This window comes from Nomascus leucogenys, chromosome 9 (genome assembly GCF_006542625.1).
Source record: "Nomascus leucogenys isolate Asia chromosome 9, Asia_NLE_v1, whole genome shotgun sequence".
NCBI classification, from domain to species: Eukaryota; Metazoa; Chordata; class Mammalia; order Primates; family Hylobatidae; genus Nomascus; species Nomascus leucogenys.
The window spans coordinates 10,756,915-10,776,910 of NC_044389.1; the positions used below are offsets into that span (position 1 = coordinate 10,756,915).

The window sequence follows — 19,996 nt, forward strand, 5'->3', positions numbered from 1 at the left end:
GAGTGCAGTGGCACCATCTTGGCTCACTCCAAGCTCCACCTCCCAGCTTCATGCGATTCTTCTGCCTCAGCCTCCCGAGTAACTGGGACTACAGGCACAAGCCACCACGCCCAGCTAATTTTTGTATTTTTAGTAGAGACTGGGTGTCACCATATTGGCCAGGCTGGTCTTGAACTCCTAGACCTCATGATCCGCCCATCTCGGCCTCCCACAAGTGCTGGGATTACAGGCATGAGCCACCGTGCCCTGCCTTTTACATTTCTTTAATTGGCAAATAATAATAATTATATACACGAATGGGGTACAGTGTGATGTTTTAATATTAATACATGTATACAATGGGAAGGATCAAATAAGCCTGATTAGCATACCCATCAGCCCAAATATCATTTCTTTGTGGTGGGAACACTTAAAATCCTCTCTTTTAGCTATTTTGAAGCGTGCATTATTTTTAACTGTTGTCACTTTGCTGTGTAATAGAATGCCAGAACATATTCCTCTTATCTAACTGTAACTTTGTACCCAGTGACCAATATCTTCCCTGTCCGTATCCAACTCTCCCCACCCCAGCCTCTGGTAGCCATCACTCTACTCTCTACATCTGTGAGTTCAACTTTTTTAGATTCCACATACAAGTGAAATCATGCAGCATTTGTCTCTCAGTGCCTGGCTTATTTCGTTCAACATAATGTCCTCTAGGTTCATCCATATTGTCATAAATGACAGAATTTCCTGTTATTTTTTAAGGCTGTAGTATCCCATTGTATATATACACCAAATTTTAAAAATCTATTCATCCATTGATGGACACATAGGTTGCCTCCATATCTTGGCTATTGTGAATAATGCTGCAATAAACATGGGAATGCAGACATCTCTTCAGCATACTGATTTCAATTTCTTTGGGTAGATACCCAGTAGTGGAATTGCTAGATCATATAGCAGTTTTCTTTTTAGTTGTTTGAGAGGCTCCATATGGTTTTCCAAAATGGCCGTACTAATTTATAATGCCACCAACCGTGTATAAGGGTTCCCTTCTCTCCACATCCTCATCAACACTTATGATCTTTTATCTTTTTAATAATAGCTAATCTAATAGGTGTGAGGTGCTATCTCATTTGGTTTTTTTCTTTTTTCTTTTTTTTTTTTTTTTTTTTTTGAGACAAAGTCTCACTGTCACCCAGGCCGGAGTGCAGTGGCACGATCTCGGCTCACTGCAACCTCTGCCTCCCCAGTTCAAGTGATTCTCCTGCTGCAGCCTCCCAAGTAGTTGGGATTACAGGCCTGTGCCACCACACCCTGCTAATTTTTATATTTTTAGTAGAGATTGGGTTTCATCATGTTGGCCAGGCTCCTCTTGAACTCCTGACCTCAGATGATCCGCCCACCTCAGCCCCGCAAAGTGCTGGGATTACAGGCATGAGCCACTGCACCTGGCCTCATTTGGTTTTGATTTACATTTTTGTGATTGGAGATGGTGAGTATTTTTTTCATATATCTGTTAGCCATCTGTCTTCTTTTGAAAAATGTCTATTTGATTTCTTTGCCCATTTTTAAATAGGATTATTGGTTTCCTTGTTATTGAGTAGTTTGAGTTCCTTGTATATTTTGGATATTGGCTCCTTATCTGATGTATGATTTGCAAATATTTTTTCCCAATCTGTACGTTGTCTCTTCACTCTATTGTTTCCTTTGCTGTGCAAAAGGTTTTTAGTTTGATGCAATCCCATTTGCCTATTTTTGCTTTTGTTGCCTGTGCTTTTGGGGTCATATCCAAGAAATCTCTTCCCAGACCAATATCATGGAGTTTTCCCCCATATTTTCTTCTAGTAGTTTTATAGTTTCTAGTCTTACATTTAAGTTTTTAATCCATATTGAGTTCATTTTTATATAAGGGATGAGAGAAGGGTCCATTTTCATTTTTCTGTATGTAGATATCCAGTTTTCCCAACACCATTTATTCAGGAGACTGTCCTTTCCCCATGTGTGTTCTTGGCACCTTGTCAAAAATCAGTTGACCATAGACGTTTGGGTTGATTTCTGGGCCCTTGCCTATTCCATTGGTTGATGGATCTGTTTTTATAACAGTACCATGCTGTTTTGATTATCATAGCTTCATAATATTACATTTTCTTCTTTTATGCTTTCAAATATTTCTCAACTTTTCTATATTGAGTATATCTTTCACAATCAGGAGAAATGCAAACTATTTAAACTAACGAAATGCAGCCTATAGTTTGGCCAGGCCTGTTTTATCACTATTCTGGAACAAGTACTCAATTCCTGTTTATTTCCACATCATGCCATTTCTCATGCTTTCCTTTCTCACTTCACCTCTGACAATCCTTCAAACCTCAACTCCAGGCCCACCTCTTCTATGCACCCTTCCCCAAGTACATCCTTCCTTAGTGATCTCCTTCCCTGTGCCAGACATTCCACTTAATTAGGTATACTGTGCTACATTCATTCATTCTCATTCATTAAACATTTTCTATTTGCTGGCTTGTGTGTGTGAGTGTATGTGTTGAGCATGTCTGAGAGAGAGAGAATGTAAATGTGTGTGTTTGGTATGAATTAATTTTTCCTTCTCAACAGATACCATGTCTTAGCCTGCCCACATCTTAGCCTGCTGTTTGTTTTGTAACATGAACTGATGGCAGAGTAAATACTCAACAGACACTTGGTGATAGTACAAGGTATTGAAGCTTCAAGGTCTTGAAGCTTTTCAGGGGTCTGAAAATTCTTGGGGCTCCTTCCACTACACTGCCCTCTGTAGTAACCCTTAAGCTTACATTTACTGAGCACTTAGTATGTGCCATGGGCTTGCCATTTATTTTTTCATTTATAGAGTAAGAATTACTTTCATTTTTATCTTAAGATTCAGGAAACTGAAACTTAGAAAGATCAAGTAATTTTCCTAAGTGACAAAGCTTGAAGTGCTAAGGCATGGATTAAAACACAGCCCAGGCAAGCTCTTTATCGCTAGGCTATATTGACTCACCAGGCCTTATGACAAATGAAATACTAGTTCCTTTGACCCATATGCCACAAATGTGCTTTCAGTGAAACTGCATGCTCTTGGTGAAGTTACTTAATCTCACAGAATCTCAGTTTCCTCATTTGTAAAAGAAAGACAATATTAGCTGACAGGCTGGTTGAAAATGTCAAGGTATGAAAGTGTGTCACATAGTGCCGAGCACATAGAGGGTGTTGAGTCAATGATAGTTGTTATTATTAGATATGCTGCCTTCTTGATATCTGCAACTTTCAAGTTGGGCATGGCAGCTGCCTCGCGTTTCTTTCTACAGGGTGGGTGGATCTGCAACTCTGAAGCTGGGGATCACAGCTCTGCTGGGTGGTGAAGGTGCTATTAGAAAGCCTGTAAAAAAAAAAAAAAAGAAGGAAAGAAAAGAAAAAGAAAGCCTGGACCCAGAGAAAACAAATAAGCAACCCTGCCCCAGGTTCACTAGAGCTCGGATTTCCTTGTCTGAATGCATAATGATAGGAAGAAGGCTGTGTTACAGAAGTAGCTGTTTTTTGTTTGTCATCCAGGCCCACTAATCTAAACATCTCTCACTCCTCAGGAATTATTTTAGGACCAGGAAGCAGCACGCTGTTTATTGAAAGAGTCACAGAAGAGGATGAAGGTGTCTATCACTGCAAAGCCACCAACCAGAAGGGCTCTGTGGAAAGTTCAGCATACCTCACTGTTCAAGGTAAACAGCTGCTTAAGAAAGCAACAAGAAATTGGTCAGACATCTATTTCCCTGTTTGTTTAACTTTCCACCTCCCAGTCTCCTGCTGCCCGCTCCAGTCTGTTCCTTTCCCTGACCTCCTTCTCCCCTCTCCCTGCCACTCTGGGAAGGGACTGTCTGGTTCTGTCTGGCAAAGCAGAAGGTGAAGACACTGGCTGGCCATCCTCGAGAGCCCGAAATCTGAACACAGTGTCTGCGGGAGAAGTCGTTCCCAGAAGAAAGGAAACCCAGTTCTGACTGTGTTATTATGCCCTGCCACAGAGAGTGGCCAGAGTAGTCCACACCTGTGAGAGAGACGTCCAAAAAGGAAGAAAAGGGAGGGGGGTAGGTGAGGAGGGGGAACTCGCACACTTAAAATTGTTCATTTGTTTTCCTTTTCTAATTCCCAGGAGTTAGACATATGCTGCTATTCCGAATGCTTTTATAAGCTGGCTTTTAAAATGAAGTGAGCTGTAATATATTATCAGACAGAAGCAACATGTAATCAACAGACCACATTTAAGAAAAATATTCCAAGTGCTTCCTCTTTATAGGTCTCAGACAGTTTGCTCAGCAGCAAAATACAAAGAGGACTAATCCTACCCTGGCTATGGCCAGGTGGCTTACATTTGGAAAACGGTTTCGACCTCAATTTCAATTCTCTAACGCTAAGAATCATCCAAAACATAAAATTTACAAAATCATAAAATATCAGATTGGCACCTCTTAGATGTAAATATCTATGGCGTATTGAGGTTTTACGTGAAAAGATGGAATTTGTTCAGTAGACTATTGCCAAACGCTAACCAGTCGACTTCAGAATATGCAAGTATTTTGCGGGGAGGAACTAGGAAGAAGGCAATGTACTTCAGTCTTTTTCCCCCTGAAACTTACGTTGCTTAAATATTTTAACACTGAGAATTCAAACCCTTTTAAAACAGAACATCATCTCTATTCTTTCACAAGGAGATGATTTTAAAGAGCCCCCTGAAAGTCTGAAACTACTCTACCACAAATTTATACTTTCAGAAAAAGTGAGAGGGTAGCATTCCCCAAATACATTTAGTAATGGTTTTGTCTCCCAAATAATCCTTGTTCTAAAATATTATGTTAACTTTTCTGCTCGCTCATACAGAAACAGTTTATTAGCATCTCTGTTAAATATCTTCTTCCCCAGATAGCTGCTTATCTGTCTTTTAACAGGCACCCCAGACATACAACCCTCAGGAATGGCCGTGTCAGGCCAGGGAACACAGAGAGCAAGGAGACCTCACTAATCCTCAGAGCAAATGTCATTTCCCCCGTATCCTCCCAACAACCCCATGAGATACACAGAGCGGTGATAAACCTCCAGAGAGGACTGAACTGACTCACCTAACTCTCATACAGTCTAGTCACGGCAGACCAGAGGAGAAAACTGAATTTTTCTCAGACTCCCCTCCCCTCACCCTATGACTGCCCTCCCCTGTCCCCACCCCTCCGCCAGGGAATATGGGGCAGCAATGGCTAGACTCTTATGGCCTGGGAGGAGCCTGGGTATGAAGCAGTGACGTTTTTGCATGTTTGTAGGTCTCCCCAAAGTCTTGACTTCCTTCCCTTTTCTACCAGGTTGATCTGGGTTTCTCAGAAGCCAGTGTGCTTAAAATTGTGCATTTACGACATCTGTGAGTTTCTTCTCCCCACCTTCAGAACCACCACCCTTCTGTTCGCCAGCAGTCTGCCTTGCAGGAGGCCTGCTGTTATTCTTTCACTGCTCCAGGCCAGATCAGCAGCACCGTGGGGCCTTCCAGATTGGATTAGAGTCAGTCTTTTGGCCATTAGTGAGCCCAACTTGCCACATAACGCCAAGTGTGGCCTCCGTTTGTGATGTTAGTGCATCCTGGAATAAGCTCCATTCCCTATTCCGGCCAAATCCTTCTTATCCTCTCAGGCCAGCTGAAATGCTTTCTGCCCTGGAATATCCTCCAGGATGAACAGCTGAGGCAGGTACTCATTCTCTGCTCTCTCACTCCCCGCTTCTGGAATCATTAGTCAGTACTTATTTTATTCTGCCTTTTATTATTATTTTGGCGTTGATACGCTTCTCTTCCCTACCGAATTATAAACTTTGAGACAGTACTGTCTGACATATCTTTGTATCCTGTACACATGCCCAGGACTTGGCACGAAATATTTATTTAGCACCTTTATGTGCAGGCGTGTGACATACTTAATCCTATTAACCTGTAAGAATCTAAAGAAGTCAATAGTAGTATCTTCAATCTACAGGTGGGAAGATGGAAACTCAAAGAAGTTAAACAATTTGCCCAAAGTCGCACAATGACGATGTGGTGAGGCTGAGACTTGAGTCCACGTAAACCTCAGAATATCTCCACCCTTCCTCTGCTCTTCTCATTCCTGAGGTGCCTTAGGAAGTTGTCTGCAAGGACTTAGGATAAAATTGAGCAAAAGCACTCTTTTGGTGATCCTGTTATTTTTATTTTCTCCATTTCTCCCATGTTTACATGCCTCTAGACTTCCTATGCTGATTCCTTTTCCCATTAATGTTATGCTTTTCCGAAAAGTCAGATGTTAAGAATACTGCATTACTGATAATTTCTAAACCTTTCTGTTAGCCATATTATTTACTCTTGTGAAAAATGGAGGTAATTTTCACTTGAATTGCCCATATTGGTTGCCACCTATATATAATATATGGCATATATAATGGAATATATATTTATATATTCCATTATGTTGTTCATTATTGCCCCCAACTGCCGTGATTTTGAAGTCTTGTGTCTGCTTTTTGTAGTTTTTTGGCCTCCTCCTTTGCTCTCTTTTATAAAAGTGATGGCTATATCCAACCTTTTTTGCTTAAAAAAAGTAGTTAGCTGAAAATATAGATTACATGATTGGCAATCATCCAGCCACACCTGAAATATTGTGCCCATTTATACAAGAAACAAATAAGTAGAGCTATATCCTGGATAGGAATAGAATAGTGCCAGAAAATGAGGATACTTAGTCCAAAAAAGAGACAACATGGGGGTAACAAGATTGTTTTCTTAAAATAGTTAAGGAGCTTTCTGACAGAAGAGGCATTTAACTCATTCTTTGACATACCAGAAAAGATAAGTAGAACCAAGGAAGGGAGATGATAGTGAAATGTCCAAGAGGCAGGTTTGAAGTCTATATAAGAATATAATTTTGCACAGGAAGACATTTTAAATGCTAACGGTATGTGGACCTTAGAAAGGCCTGCATGTGTGAGTCAGATGCAGTGTCTTGAATGGAAGGAGTTTGGATTCACTGGATTAAAATTTGATCTAGGATGCTGTTCACAACAGCTGAATACGGTCGTGCTCAGTAATTTTATAATTGAAATGGGACTCTTCTTCTAGAGTCATTGTTCTTACCACCCTGGTAGCTATGAAACATTCCCTAGATTTAGACTTTATTTCCTGTTAGATGCATATGGACCCTCACACTGACCTATCTTGTCAAATTGAGTTTAGGAAATGAAACCAAGTGAACAAGTTGTGTCTGTGGCTATGTTTAACAGATTTAAAGAGGTTGGTGAATTAGCCAGGAAGGAAACTGTCTGCTCTTTTTATTTCCTTTGAAAAAGGATTCTTATACTCACAGATAAAACAATGTGTTATTTTTGTATCTGTAAAGGATGAATGAACTGTGGAGTCAAAGTACCTTCTTTAAATAATCACAGGTCTTGTTTGGTTTGGACCTAGTGCCAGCACGAGGACACATGAAGCTCTCAAAGGGGAAATTCCATATCAAAACCGACAACAGAAGTGTTAGTAACTAAAATCATTTCTGAAATTAACATAGCGCTCAGTAGCCCTGGAACTCAATGGGGCTGTTACAATTTCATCCAAGGACTTAAGCTGTGCTTTATAATTATTATTGCAAATAACCACAATATATATAAAAACATCCTTTTTTTTTTTTTTTTTTTTTTTTTTTTGAGACACAGTCTTGCTCTGTCAGCCAGGCTAGAGTGCAGTGGCATGATCTCGGCTCGTTGCAACCTCTGCCTCCTGAGCTCCAGCAATTCTTCTGCCTCAGCCTCCCGAGTAGCTGGGATTACGGGCGTGTGCCACCACACCCGGCTAATTTTTGTATTTTTAGTAGAGACGAGGTTTCACCATGTTGGCCAGGCTGGTCTCGAACTCCTGACCTCAGGTAATCCACCCGCCTCGGCCTCCCAAAGTGCTGGGATTACAGGCGTGAGCCACTGCACCCAGCCAAGAACATTCTTATATCAGATTTAGGCCTTACTATATTTCAGTATCATTTATAAGTACATAGGAGAAGACAACTTGAAGAAGAATAACTATCATTTTAAGCATTTTTTGAAGATGATTGACAGATACAAAAATCACAAAGGCACAAAAGGACTACATGAGGGTCCTGCAGCCTAAATGCTGGTCATGGCATTAGAGGCTGATTTGCAAACGATTGCACATTGTCACTTGTTTGAGAAAAGACTCATCCAGTAAAAAGTAGACACTATGTTCCCTAATAAATAAAATCCCAAAAGTCAATAATAGAAAAAACTGAAAACAATATGGCCGTGGGTCTTCAGTCACTCCTCTGTATTGCCCTTGGCCAGCTATCAGTTTTCAGTTCTCCATTTTGACCCTCCTCTGATCCCTGACTGACCTCCCTCCAAGTTAGCTCCTCTCTTCCTGAATCCTGCCCCAAATTCACTCCTATGACTATCCTGGCACTGAGAAAGGATGTGATAAACTAATTCGCATGAATATGTTGGGGAGTGATGTTATGCCTCCCATGGGTGTTGGCTATTTAGAAAGGAGAGAGCAGTGCTCAAAACAGAGATGAACCAGCTGTGCACTAATGCCAATAGGAGGGCTGAGGGACAGGGATACACGTGCCTTTATACTTCAAATCTAACCAGTGACATAAAGCTGGCCTTGATCAAGAAGAATTTTAAAAAATGGTGATGGAATTCAGTTAGGCTGATTTGAGGTCTTTGTAGAGAGTTCTTGAGGCAAAATAATTCAAACCCAAAAGATATTCATCTTAATTCCTTCTGTAGAAACTAGGCTGGAATAAAACTGCATCGGGTATCATAGAAGTAGGTGTTAGGCCTAGGGAACTTGGTGCTGGGCTCTGTGAGGGCCTGGGACCATGTAATTAATATCTTGAGCTTATAGAACATGCAATGCACTATTTTAAGCACATAACATCCATAATCCTACTTAAGTTTTGCAATAATCCTACAGGTACAAGGAAGTACAGTTAGTTAAAAGTGAGAATCTAGGCGCAAAAAGGTTAAGTGACTTGTCCAGGGTTACACAGCTAGGAAATGGCAGAGCTGAGAATTGGAACCATGTTCAACCATCCTGCTCTATTGCTCTATAGGTTTTATGCTCTATACCTCAACTCTAAGGTAGCACAGCATGGTGGTTAAAAAGACCCATTCTGAAGCCAGATGCCTCACTCTTCATGAGCTGCATAACCTTTGCCAAGTTCCTTACCTTCCTGGTGCTTCCAGTCTCTCATTGTAAAATGGGCAGACTAATGATGGTATACCAATCTTTATAGGGTTGTTGTAAGGATTAACACATTTAAAACAGCATCTGGCATATAATAAAAATTTTGTAAGTGTTAGCTAACATTACCGTTTGTTAATACGATATACCAAATTCCGTTTCAACAGAAGTTTCTGTATTATACTTTTCCTGGACTTAACCAGTAGGTCACCTAAAAGGTGTTCTAAGCCACAGAATTCCTGTTTGACTTAAGGATTTAACTTGTGAAAAAAAGAAATGTGTTCCAGAACTAATGTCACATAATAGCAATTTAAATATCCTTACTTAACAGTACTCTTGAAAATGTACTTAAAATTTAATGGGAATACAGCATTTCCATACATCACTGTCCTTAGGAGTGGTTCCAAATTGGTGTACATAGATTCCTAAAAAACTTCATCCACAGTAATAAAGGTCTGCAGGCCTATTTTAACATTTCAATAGGCTCTAGAGAAACCACATAGTAAGGTTACCTGGATTATGCTGACTGGGTTTTACATAGAAGGACATGGCACTGGTTGAGTGGCTTATGTTGCTCGGGGATCTTGAGAGTCAGGTCAAAGTGCATCTGAGTAATTTTCTTTTCGTTCATACCTAAATCTTTATTGAGACTTCCTCTGAGTCAATGCTGGAGACTCAAAGTGAACAACATGTCCTTCTCTTGAGGTCCTAATAAGTTAATGGGCAATAAACCCACATAAGTAGTTACTGAAATTATAATAACAATAGAACCAGAGAATAACACCTAAACCAACCCTAGGATCAGGCAAATTTCTCAGGGAGGTGGTGGACCAGTTGTTTGCAGAAATTGATGAGTACTTAGGTCCAAATCTGATTTGTTTCAGAAAGAAAAGGCAAATTGTATTAAATAATACATGCAATGTGTTTGGATGAAAAAAAATTACTCTGCACTTGAGGTCCAAAAAGTGATAAGGAAAAAAAAAAAAAAGGGTTGGAAGGAAAAAAAAAAAGAAAAGAGTTGGAGTAAGGGGTGTAGATGGAGAAACAGAGAGACAGTGGGAGAGCGAGAGAGGAAGGGAGGGAGAGAGGGAGAGAGAGAGAGAAAGGAAAGAAGGAAGGAAGGAGGAGAGGAGGGAAGGAAGAAGGAAGGAAGAAGGAAGGAAGGAAGGAAGGAAGGAAGGAAGGAAGGAAGGAAGGCAGGCAGGCAGGCAGGCAGGCAGGCAGGCAGGCAGGCAAGCAGGGAGGGAGGGAGGGAGGCAGGCAGGCAGGCAGGCAAGCAGGCTTCAAAATAATAGCTAACACTAAGTTTACGCAATTAACATGTGAGGAAGGGGCTGTTATCTCCACTTTGTAAGGATGAGGAAACTGGCGCACAGAGTACCTGCCCTTTCCCGATGAAACCTGTGTTTGGTCCCTAAGTCAAGGCAGGCCCTGGGACAAGGTGCTCTGGTCTTTTGCTTGGGGTGTTTCCTTAACTCCTTGGGAAACTCTGTCTGGTTATATTGCATGAGCTGAGTTGGCTGGCTCTGCTGCCTACCCATTCATGCAGTCTGATGCCACACAGTGTCATACATCAGGGCTGGTGTGATGCCGCCAGACCATGCAGCCCAGGCCATGTGTACAGAGAGCTACTATTGCTACCAGGAAAGTTCAGGACACTGCGCAGTGGCAGAGACGTCAGGCAAGATACACACCCCTTCAGAACTCAGACCATCCCTGGTGTGGCATCTCCCCTCCCTATTCCAAAAGGGATGGTATAAAGCCTGGGAGAGTAATTGACGTGAAATGCTCTGTGCAACCAGGTCAACAGTCTGTCATAGATACAGTTACCATACACTCTTCAAATTGGCTATATTCTTGTCAGTATCCCAAATAAAACTAACCTTGTACTGTGTCCTGATGCTGGCCTTTCACACACATCATGCGGGAGCCATGTCCCTGAGACCCAGTGCTAACTCCTAGTTACTGTCAAATCCCACCCACATTTCCCTGGCCTCTTTCCACTCCTGTGTGCAGCTGGGTTGTCTCATGCACTTAGTTCATCAGCTGTCACCAGCAAGTTGAAGCTGGGTTTAGTCAGGCCAGTGTGTTTGACTGCTGAGAAAACACCTAAGGGTTCACTTCAGTCAGTCACCCAGCATAAGACTGTCCTAACAGTCGCTTTTCAAACAGAGATAGAGACTAAGCCATCAAATGCAATAAAGCATTGATACTACAGCACATACTGTAAAATTCTAATATTTTTCAATAAGCCGTACTGAACATTATTAATATTAAATAGCTCTTTCCTTCCTGATAAATGGTCATCTTGAAGATGTTTTTTAATGGGCTGATTCCTTAAATGTGTAAATATTTGCACACAAACACATTTGGTCCACTGAAATGAATTTTGCTTGAGTAAGGACTGTGGAATTAGACTTTGGGGGTCAGCTTCCTGTCCCACAGAATGCAGTAGGAAAGTTCCCACAATCAAGGGGGCCTCTCTCAGTGCATTCCATGCGGGAAGCATCTGCAGAGGTTTTATGCAGACAGTGCAATGTCTCAAGATGCTATCAGCATCTCCGACAGCCAAAGGCCACTGTGTCCTGAGAGGATCCCAATCCCAATCAAATTCCACAAAATTTATTTGCAGCATAAGCAAGAATGTGTGCGTGTGTGTGTGTGCGCGCACGTGCATGTGTGTGTGTGTGCATGTGTGTACAGCAACGCCGCGTTAAACCTCACTGTCACTGTGGAGAAAGAAACCAAACTCATATGAACTTGAGCTTACAGTCTTCCCAGTGTGAGGATGTGTAGTGACAGAAAAGGTTATCACACTTAGAAAGTTCTTTAAGGAAGTTATTTTCAATCAACCCCATGAGGTTCAGGGAAACTTACGCCCAGCTGACAAAGCAGCAAATAAGCCAATTCATTCATTTGACCACTATTTTCAGGATGTCTAGCCAGGCACTGTTCTGAACCCTGGGGATGTAGCAGTGAGCAAGAGAACCATAGCCCTACATTCTGCTGCTTCACTCAGAACTTGTAACACGCTCATCAGTTCATATTTGAATACCAGACTGTGAGCTCCAACCATGCTCTTTCTCTTCTAACTGTATACCAGCACCTGGAACATATCTGCAATAGAGGTGGTGGTCTATATGTTTTATGAAGTAATACACAGGAACAGAGATGTGACCCTAAACTCTTTTTTTTTTCTGAGACAGAGTCTCGCTCTGTAGCTCAGGCTGGAGTACAATGGCGCAGTAGCACGATCTCGGCTCACTGCAACCTCCGCCTCCCGGGTTCAAGCAATTCCCCTGCCTCAGCCTCCTGAGTAGCTGGGACTACAGGCGCCTGCCACCACGCCCAGCTAATTTTTTGTATTTTTAGTAGAGACGGGGTTTCACCGTATTAGCCAGGATGGTCTCAATCTCTTGACCTCATGATCTGCCTGCCTCGGGCTCCCAAAGTGCTGGGATTACAGGCGTGAGCCACCGCGCCCGGCCCCTAAACTCTTTAAAACCCTCATGAAATTCTTTAGAGGTAGGTAAAGCAAAACATATATATACATTCATTCGCCCAAGCTGATGAGTAGGGTGAATAAGTTACGGACTCAGTCATTAGGAAGCACACATTTTGGCAGAGAAATAGCAAAAGCCAAAGCATGGAGGTTCCGAAGGGTTGGTGTATTTAAGAAACTATAAGAACTGTGGCATGACTGAGGCAAGTGGGAGGATAGCAGGAGATGAAGCTGAAAAGACAGGCAAGGTTGGGCATAAAGGATTTAAGGATTTGGACTTTTATCCTGATGCTGATAGGGAACAGACGATGGAATTTAGACAGAAGAGTAATGGGATTTTAAGTTGGTGATTTGGCAAGATCACTCTGGCTGCAGAGGTAGAGGACAGACTGGAGGGAGCCATGGCCAGTGAGGTAGTCCTGGTGAGAACTGATAAGGCCTTATTTTAGGCAGTCACAGCTGGGTAGGAGAGCTGATAATTTAATGATCCAAGGAAGTAGAATGGGCAGGACTTTGTGATGGGCTGGATGGAGAGAAAATATCAGTTTCCACTCCAGACTAAAAGATAACTTTGTGGCGGGGACTATGGCCAATAGGAAGTGATTAATCTGCGCTTGTAAAGGCTGGAAGGATCAGAGAGGAGGAAGTGGCATACTCTTGGAAGCTTAGTGGTTAAGCATGTGCAGTCAGATTATCTGGGTTAAAATCACAGCTCCACCACTTGTAGGCTGTGTGACTTTGGGCAAGAGCTTAATCTGTCTATGTCTCAATTTCCTCATTCATAAAATGGGAATAATCTAGCTTGTAGGATTTTTGTGAGTCTTTGGTGAATCAATACATGTCAGTCCTTAGAAAAGTCCCTAGAATAGAAAGCACTCAATAAGGGCCAATGAGTTATCGTTATTCTCAGGTTTCCAGCTTGTGCATTTGCTATGATTCGGGCAGGAAACCTTGGCTCCAACTGCCTGCAGCCTTTAGATCAAACCCATCACACAGATGCTCAGAATCCTGTATGGTCTGGTCCTGTCCTGTATCTTGTATTATACTGCCCTATCTTTTCCCAGGTCTGGGTCTTGTGTCTTGTTTTGGTTTTGAGATGGAGTCTCACTCTGTCACCCAGGATGGAGTGCAGTGGTGTGATCTCAGCTCACTGCAACCTCTGCCTCCTGGGTTCAAGCTATTCTCCTGCCTCAGCCTACCAAGTAGCTGGGATTACAAGTGCCCCCCCACCACACCCGGCTAATTTTTTTTTGTATTTTTAGTAGAGACGGGGTTTCACCATGTTGGCCAGGCTGGTTTTGAACTCCTGACCTCAGGTGATCTGCCCGTCTTGGCCTCCCAAAGTGCTAGGATTACAGGCGTGCACCATCGCACTTGGCCAGGTCTGGGTCTTTACTCATACTGTTTCCTCTGCCTATAATGCCCTCCCCTGCCTTCATCTCTGCAGATTAAAATTCATTTCAAATCCCGCCTCTTCAAAAAAGTATTATTAGATTACTATTAGATAGTAGTATATATTAGATTCCCTCAACTGCCGAATCTTTTAAAATCTAATTTTTCTGTATTTGCCTTAAGTCTCTTGGTTAGGTTTGAATGGGCTCCTTGAGAGTGGCAACTGTCCCTCATTAATTTTTCTATCTCCTCTGGCCCCTAAACTTGCCTCTAGTACAACTCAATACATCTTTGTTGCATTGAAACAGAGAGCCCCCAAGATGAAGTGCTCATGTATGAAATTGGAGTATTACTGCCCCTGACTTCATAGGGTAGTTTTGCATGCTAAGAATATAATAAGTGCTCAGCGAATTAGATCCTCATCCACATCATTATTTCTAAAAAGAAAGTTTCACTTGTCCTTTGCCCACCTTAATATAAACATCTATCTGTCTGTCTCTCTCTCTCTTTTGAGACCGGGGCTTGCTCTGTTGCCCAAGCGGGAGTGCAGTGGTGCAATCATAGCTCACTACAGCATGGAACGCCTGGACTCAAGTGATCCTCCTGCCTCAGCCCCCAGAGTAGCTGGGATTACAAGTGTGTGCTACCACATCTCTTTTTTTTTTTTTAAGAGAAGGCATCTTGCTATGTTGTCCAGGCTGGTCTCAAATTCTGGGGCTCAAGCAATCTTCCCTCCTTAGGCTCCCAAACTGCTAGGATTACAGATGCGAGCCACCACACCCAGCCACTTCTGTCTCATTGTAATTAAGTTAAAAGATAAAGGCATTACTTTAGAATTCCTGGGAAATTGCTCACAAGAATCAATACTGTTCTGGCCCATGGAGGCATTTCTTTACAAATTCCAGAGTTCCCTCTCTGGAGGCATGGCTTGAATACTTTATGTCTTTTCTTTTTGGTCTTGGAGGAACAGTGCTCAGCTTTTAATCTCTGTGATTCTGATAGAGAAGGTGACTGGGAAGGATTCAGGTCCAGCAATTGCCTCTTCTATCTCAGGCCCCCCAGTCTGGCTGATGAAGCCAGAAACAGAGCCGTAGACACAGGGAGTGGGATGTGGGCGCTTTGGGCTGGCTGTTCCAAAGGGAGCAAACAGGCAACTGTGACAGTCCTGGATTTATTTTTATTTTAAAAATCTACTTTGAAGAATTTTGTGAGTCCCAAAGAAGCCCTTTTATGTCATTATTTTAATGGGCTTTTGTTCCTGCCTTAATTTTTTCCCATTTTTAATTTCTCTTCTAATTTTTACTTAGCTGTTTCTGGAATTACAAAGTTTGCAAACTTGACAGCAAAATTTCTGGAAAGCCTTTTCTATGTGAGTTCATTATGTGAGTTCATGTATACTGCCTTTTCTATGTGAGTTCATGTATGTGCCTGGCTCAGTAGGTAAGAGACCTGTCCCAGGGACTGATTTTGTGGCGGCAGATTGGGTTCACTATGATAAACCATTCAGGGAAACTGAGCCTCTTTGATAAAACCACAAAGATTCTAAGTTTAGAGTTTCTTTTTTGCTCCACTATTGTGATTTTTTTTTCTCTCTAGGAACCTCGGACAAGTCTAATCTGGAGCTGATCACTCTAACATGCACCTGTGTGGCTGCGACTCTCTTCTGGCTCCTATTAACCCTCTTTATCCGAAAAATGAAAAGGGTAAGAACATAGATGATGTTCTATGCTCCTTTTTACACATATTCTGAAAAGCCTGATATGATGTCTAGAGTAGGCAAACAAATGTTGGACCCTCTTTCTTTCCCTTCCCTCTCCTTCCTTTCTCTGACCTGGTGAACACAGAAAGAAAATAAATCATTGAAATGTCTCTAATCACAAGGTGGGGTGTTCAAAAGAAAGCCATAACAATGAACTGATGAATACTTCTCAGGGACAGAAGGTATTTTTGATATAAAATATGTTAATAGAGTCTTTAAAGTCAGTATGGGACCTGTGAAACCTTTATTTCCTAACCCTCACTCTCTGCTAAGAAATAAAAAAGAGGCTGGGTGTGGTGGTACATGACTGTAATCCCAGCACTTTGGGAGACCCAGGCAGGAGGATCGCTTGAGGCCAAGATTTCAAGACCAGCCTGTCCGACATAGTGAGACCCTGACTCCACAAAAAATTTTGAAACTTAGGCAGGTATGGTGGTGCACACCTGTAGTCCCAGCTACTCGGGAGGCTGAGGTGGGAAAATCACTTTAGCCTGGGAGGTCAAGTGAGCAGTGAATCATATGCCACTGTACTCCAGCCTGAGCGACAGAGTGAGACCCTGTCTCAAAAAAAAAAAAAAAAGGAAAGGCCCACCTTTGAATTCTCTCATAACATATTGGAAGTAAAAATAAGTGGACTCTTGTTCTATACTTTCTGAGTCACACCACAAAATTAAGTTCTTTATAGTGTGAGGTCCAGGTTGGCATTCAGGACATCAGATTTCTATACTTAGGCCTGCAATATGATCTGCTTCTCTGAAATCCAGTGAGAAAAAAGCTTACATTTATTCATTCATTCATTCATGCTTCAAATATTTACTGCATACCCACTCAGTGCAGCAGGCCAGGCCCTGTGCAAGGCCCTTTGATGACAGTGGGGCAGATGCTGGAGTGAGCAGTCAGAGGAGATTGGCTTTAATCAGCCACACAAATGTGAAACTGCAACTCTGAGTTAGCTGAAAGAGTAGCTGCCTAAAAGATGTGTAAGAGGAGTGTTAAGGTAAGAAAGAGAGGAAGGAGTGTTGTAGGCAGAAGGAAGAGCATTTAGGAGGCTGGGCAGGGGAGGGGGAACACAGTGAGAAGGAGAGACTGACAGAAGGCCAGGGCTACAGTGCAGAGAACAGGATGAACAAGGTATGAGGTGAGGCTGCCAAGGAATGGAAAGGGAAAGCGGCAAGGCCTGGCCAGGCAGGGTCTCGTAGGCCATGGTGAGGAATTTGGTCCGTATTCTAAAATCAATGGGAAGCCTTGGGGAAGAAAGGTATGTTAGGCTAAGGCAGGGATGGGGGAGTGGGGCGCCTAGTGTGACAGATATATGTCTGGAAAAATTATTTTGGCTACCCGGGGGGGCAAGAGTGAATAGAGAGGCACTTGGTAGAAGACTTCATAGTAGTCCAGGTAAGAAATTATGGTGGCTGCCGGGCGCAGTGGCTCACGCCTGTAATCCCAGCACTTTGGGAGGCCGAGGCGGGTGGATCATAGGGTCAGATCGAGACCATCCTGGCTAACACAGTGAAACCCCGTCTCTACTAAAAATACAAAAAATTAGCCAGGCATGGTGGCAGGCACCTGTAGTCCCAGCTACTTGGGAGGCTGAGGCAGGAGAATGGCATGAACCTGAGAGGTGGAGCTTGCAGTGGGCCGAGATCACACCACTGCACTCCAGCCTGGGCTACGAAGCGAGACTCCATCTCAAAAAAAAAAAAAAAAGAAAGAAAGAAAAGAAAAGAAATTATGTTGGCAGGCCAGGAGTGGTGGCCTTTGGGATGCCTGGCACTCAGGGTGGATCACCCAAGGTCAGAAGTTCGAGACCAGCCTGGCCAATATGGTGAAAACCCGTCTCTACTAAAAATACAAAAAATTAGCTGGGCATGGTGGCAGGCACCTGTAGTCTCAGCTACTCGGGAGGCTGAGGCAGGAGAATGGTTTGGACCCGGGAGGTGGAGGTTGCAGTGAGCCGAGATCACCCCATTGCACTCCTGCCTGGGCAACAAGAGTGAAACTCTGTCTCAAAAAAAAAAAAAAAAAAAGAAAAGAAAAGAAAGAAATTATAGTGGTGGCCGGGCACAGTGGCTTATGCCTGTAATCCCAACACTTTGGGAGGCCAAAGTGTTGGCCTCAGGAGATCACCTGAGATCAGGAGTAAAAGACCTGCCTGGCCAACATGGTGAAACCCTGTCTCTACTAAAAATACAAAAATAAGCCAGGTGTGATGGCACTTGCCTGTAGTTTCAGCAACTAGGGAGGCTGAGGCAGGAGAATCACTTGAACCTGGGAGGCGGAAGTTGCAGTGAGCCAAGATCACGCCACTGCATTCCAGCCTGGGTGACACAGTGAGACTCTGTCTCAAAAAAAAAGAAAAAAGCAAGAAAGAAATTATGGTGCCTCTGACTAAATGATTAGAGTCAAGGAATATTTGGGAAGTAAAATCAGTAGGACATGAGAAGTATCAGAAGGCCTCCTTAATTTCTAGAGATTAGCCCTTATTAATATGCCAAGTCTTATGGGAAGCTCTTTATGTAGTATGTCAATAAATTATTCCAAAAATATGAAAAGGTAAATATATTATTATTCCCGTTTTATAGAGGGCAACTGAGGCTCAGCAAGATAAAGTTAACTGATCCAAAGTCACTATGGTTGGACCTTAGTTTTGAACCCAAGCTAGTTGACCTTAGATTTGATATTTACAACCAATAAGATATACTTTATGGTGCTGGTATGAGAGACAAGGCCAGCAGCCATCCTCTATGGTAAATGTTTAACGTCAGGCTTTTGCCATTTGGAGTGACTGATTTTGAGACATGACAACTAAGTCCACTGCTTGAGAAGGAAACAAAGGTCACACAGTAGTTTGGAAAGGGGAGATACACCATATAGGGAAATACATCTAACAGAAGCAAAACTTGCCAAATCTGCAAGGGAGGTACAAAGGCTGTAGGAGTTCAAAGGAGGAGAAGGGGAGAAAAAACTTCCGAGAAAGCGAGGCTTGAGACAGACTTTGAAGGCTGTAGCTGGAAGGAAAGAAGCAGAAAAACAGCCCGCCCTAGTCCTTCCTACTCCCCAGAGCGGGGAAGTAGTCTGGTTACTTAGCATAGGGGAGTACAGTAGAAATAAAACTGGAAAGGGGCTGGGCACGGTGGCTCATGCCTGTAATCCCAGAACTTTGGGAGGCCAAGGCGGGCAGATCATTTGAAGTCAGGAGTTCGAGACCAGCCGGTGAAACCCCGTCTCTACTAAGAATACAAAAATTAGCTGGGCGTGGTGGCAGGCACCTATAATCCTAGCTACTCGGGAGGCTGAGGCAGGAGAATCGCATGAACCCAGGAGGCAGAGGTTCCAGTGAGCCGAGATTATACCACTGCACTCCAGCCTGGGTGACAAGAGTGAGACTCCATCTAAAAAAAATAAAAAGTAACAAAAATAAAACTGGAAAGGTACATTGGGACTAGACTGAAGAGGTCCCTTCTATTTCTAATATTCTCTGAAATTTTGATGTCAATAAGAAAGAATGAGAGTAAGAGATCATTATCTCAAAAACAGAATGCCTGTAAAATTTGAAAAGGATTGGGGGAGGTAAAGAGGAAAAAGACATCCCAAAATATTTCCGTGTGGTTCCTCTAATGACAATGTAAATTCCTCATTGATAAAGACGGCATTTTATCTTTCTATCCTCACCCTGCATAGTTATAGCTAACATTTATTGTTATAATTATAGCTAACATTTATTGAGGCTTACTACATACCAGACCCTGCTCTTAATAGCCTTCCATGTATTATTTCATTTGATATTCACAACAACCCTATGAGATAAGTACCATTATTACAGATAAGAAAACTAAGGTTAGAGGGCAGTTTGTCCAGTTATGTGTGTGGGTGAGCAGAAATTGACCTGTGATTCAAACCCAGGTATTCAGCTGCTCAGTGTTAATGTCAATTGAAAGAATAAATATTTGCCGACTAACGTTTTACTATCACAGTCTCCTCAAAGCCCTCACTTAAGGTTTGTTTGGTGTCTCCTCTCACCTGCCTTATTGAGATAAACCATAAAATTCCATAGGTGCCACATGAGAGACTGCCTACCACTGCCTATTCCCCT

The 19,996-nt window shown here is 42.6% G+C and overlaps 1 protein-coding gene across 1 annotated transcript in view; it reads left to right on the plus strand.

Annotated features, from left to right (window-relative positions):
* FLT1 (fms related tyrosine kinase 1) overlaps nucleotides 1-19,996 on the plus strand; it is a 195,722-nt gene that overhangs the window by 134,599 nt on the left and 41,127 nt on the right. The window contains exons 15-16 of the mRNA XM_003270218.2: nucleotides 3,585-3,716; nucleotides 15,741-15,847. Of these exons, the coding sequence (XP_003270266.1) occupies nucleotides 3,585-3,716; nucleotides 15,741-15,847 (239 nt within the window). The remainder of the gene's footprint in view (nucleotides 1-3,584; nucleotides 3,717-15,740; nucleotides 15,848-19,996) is intronic.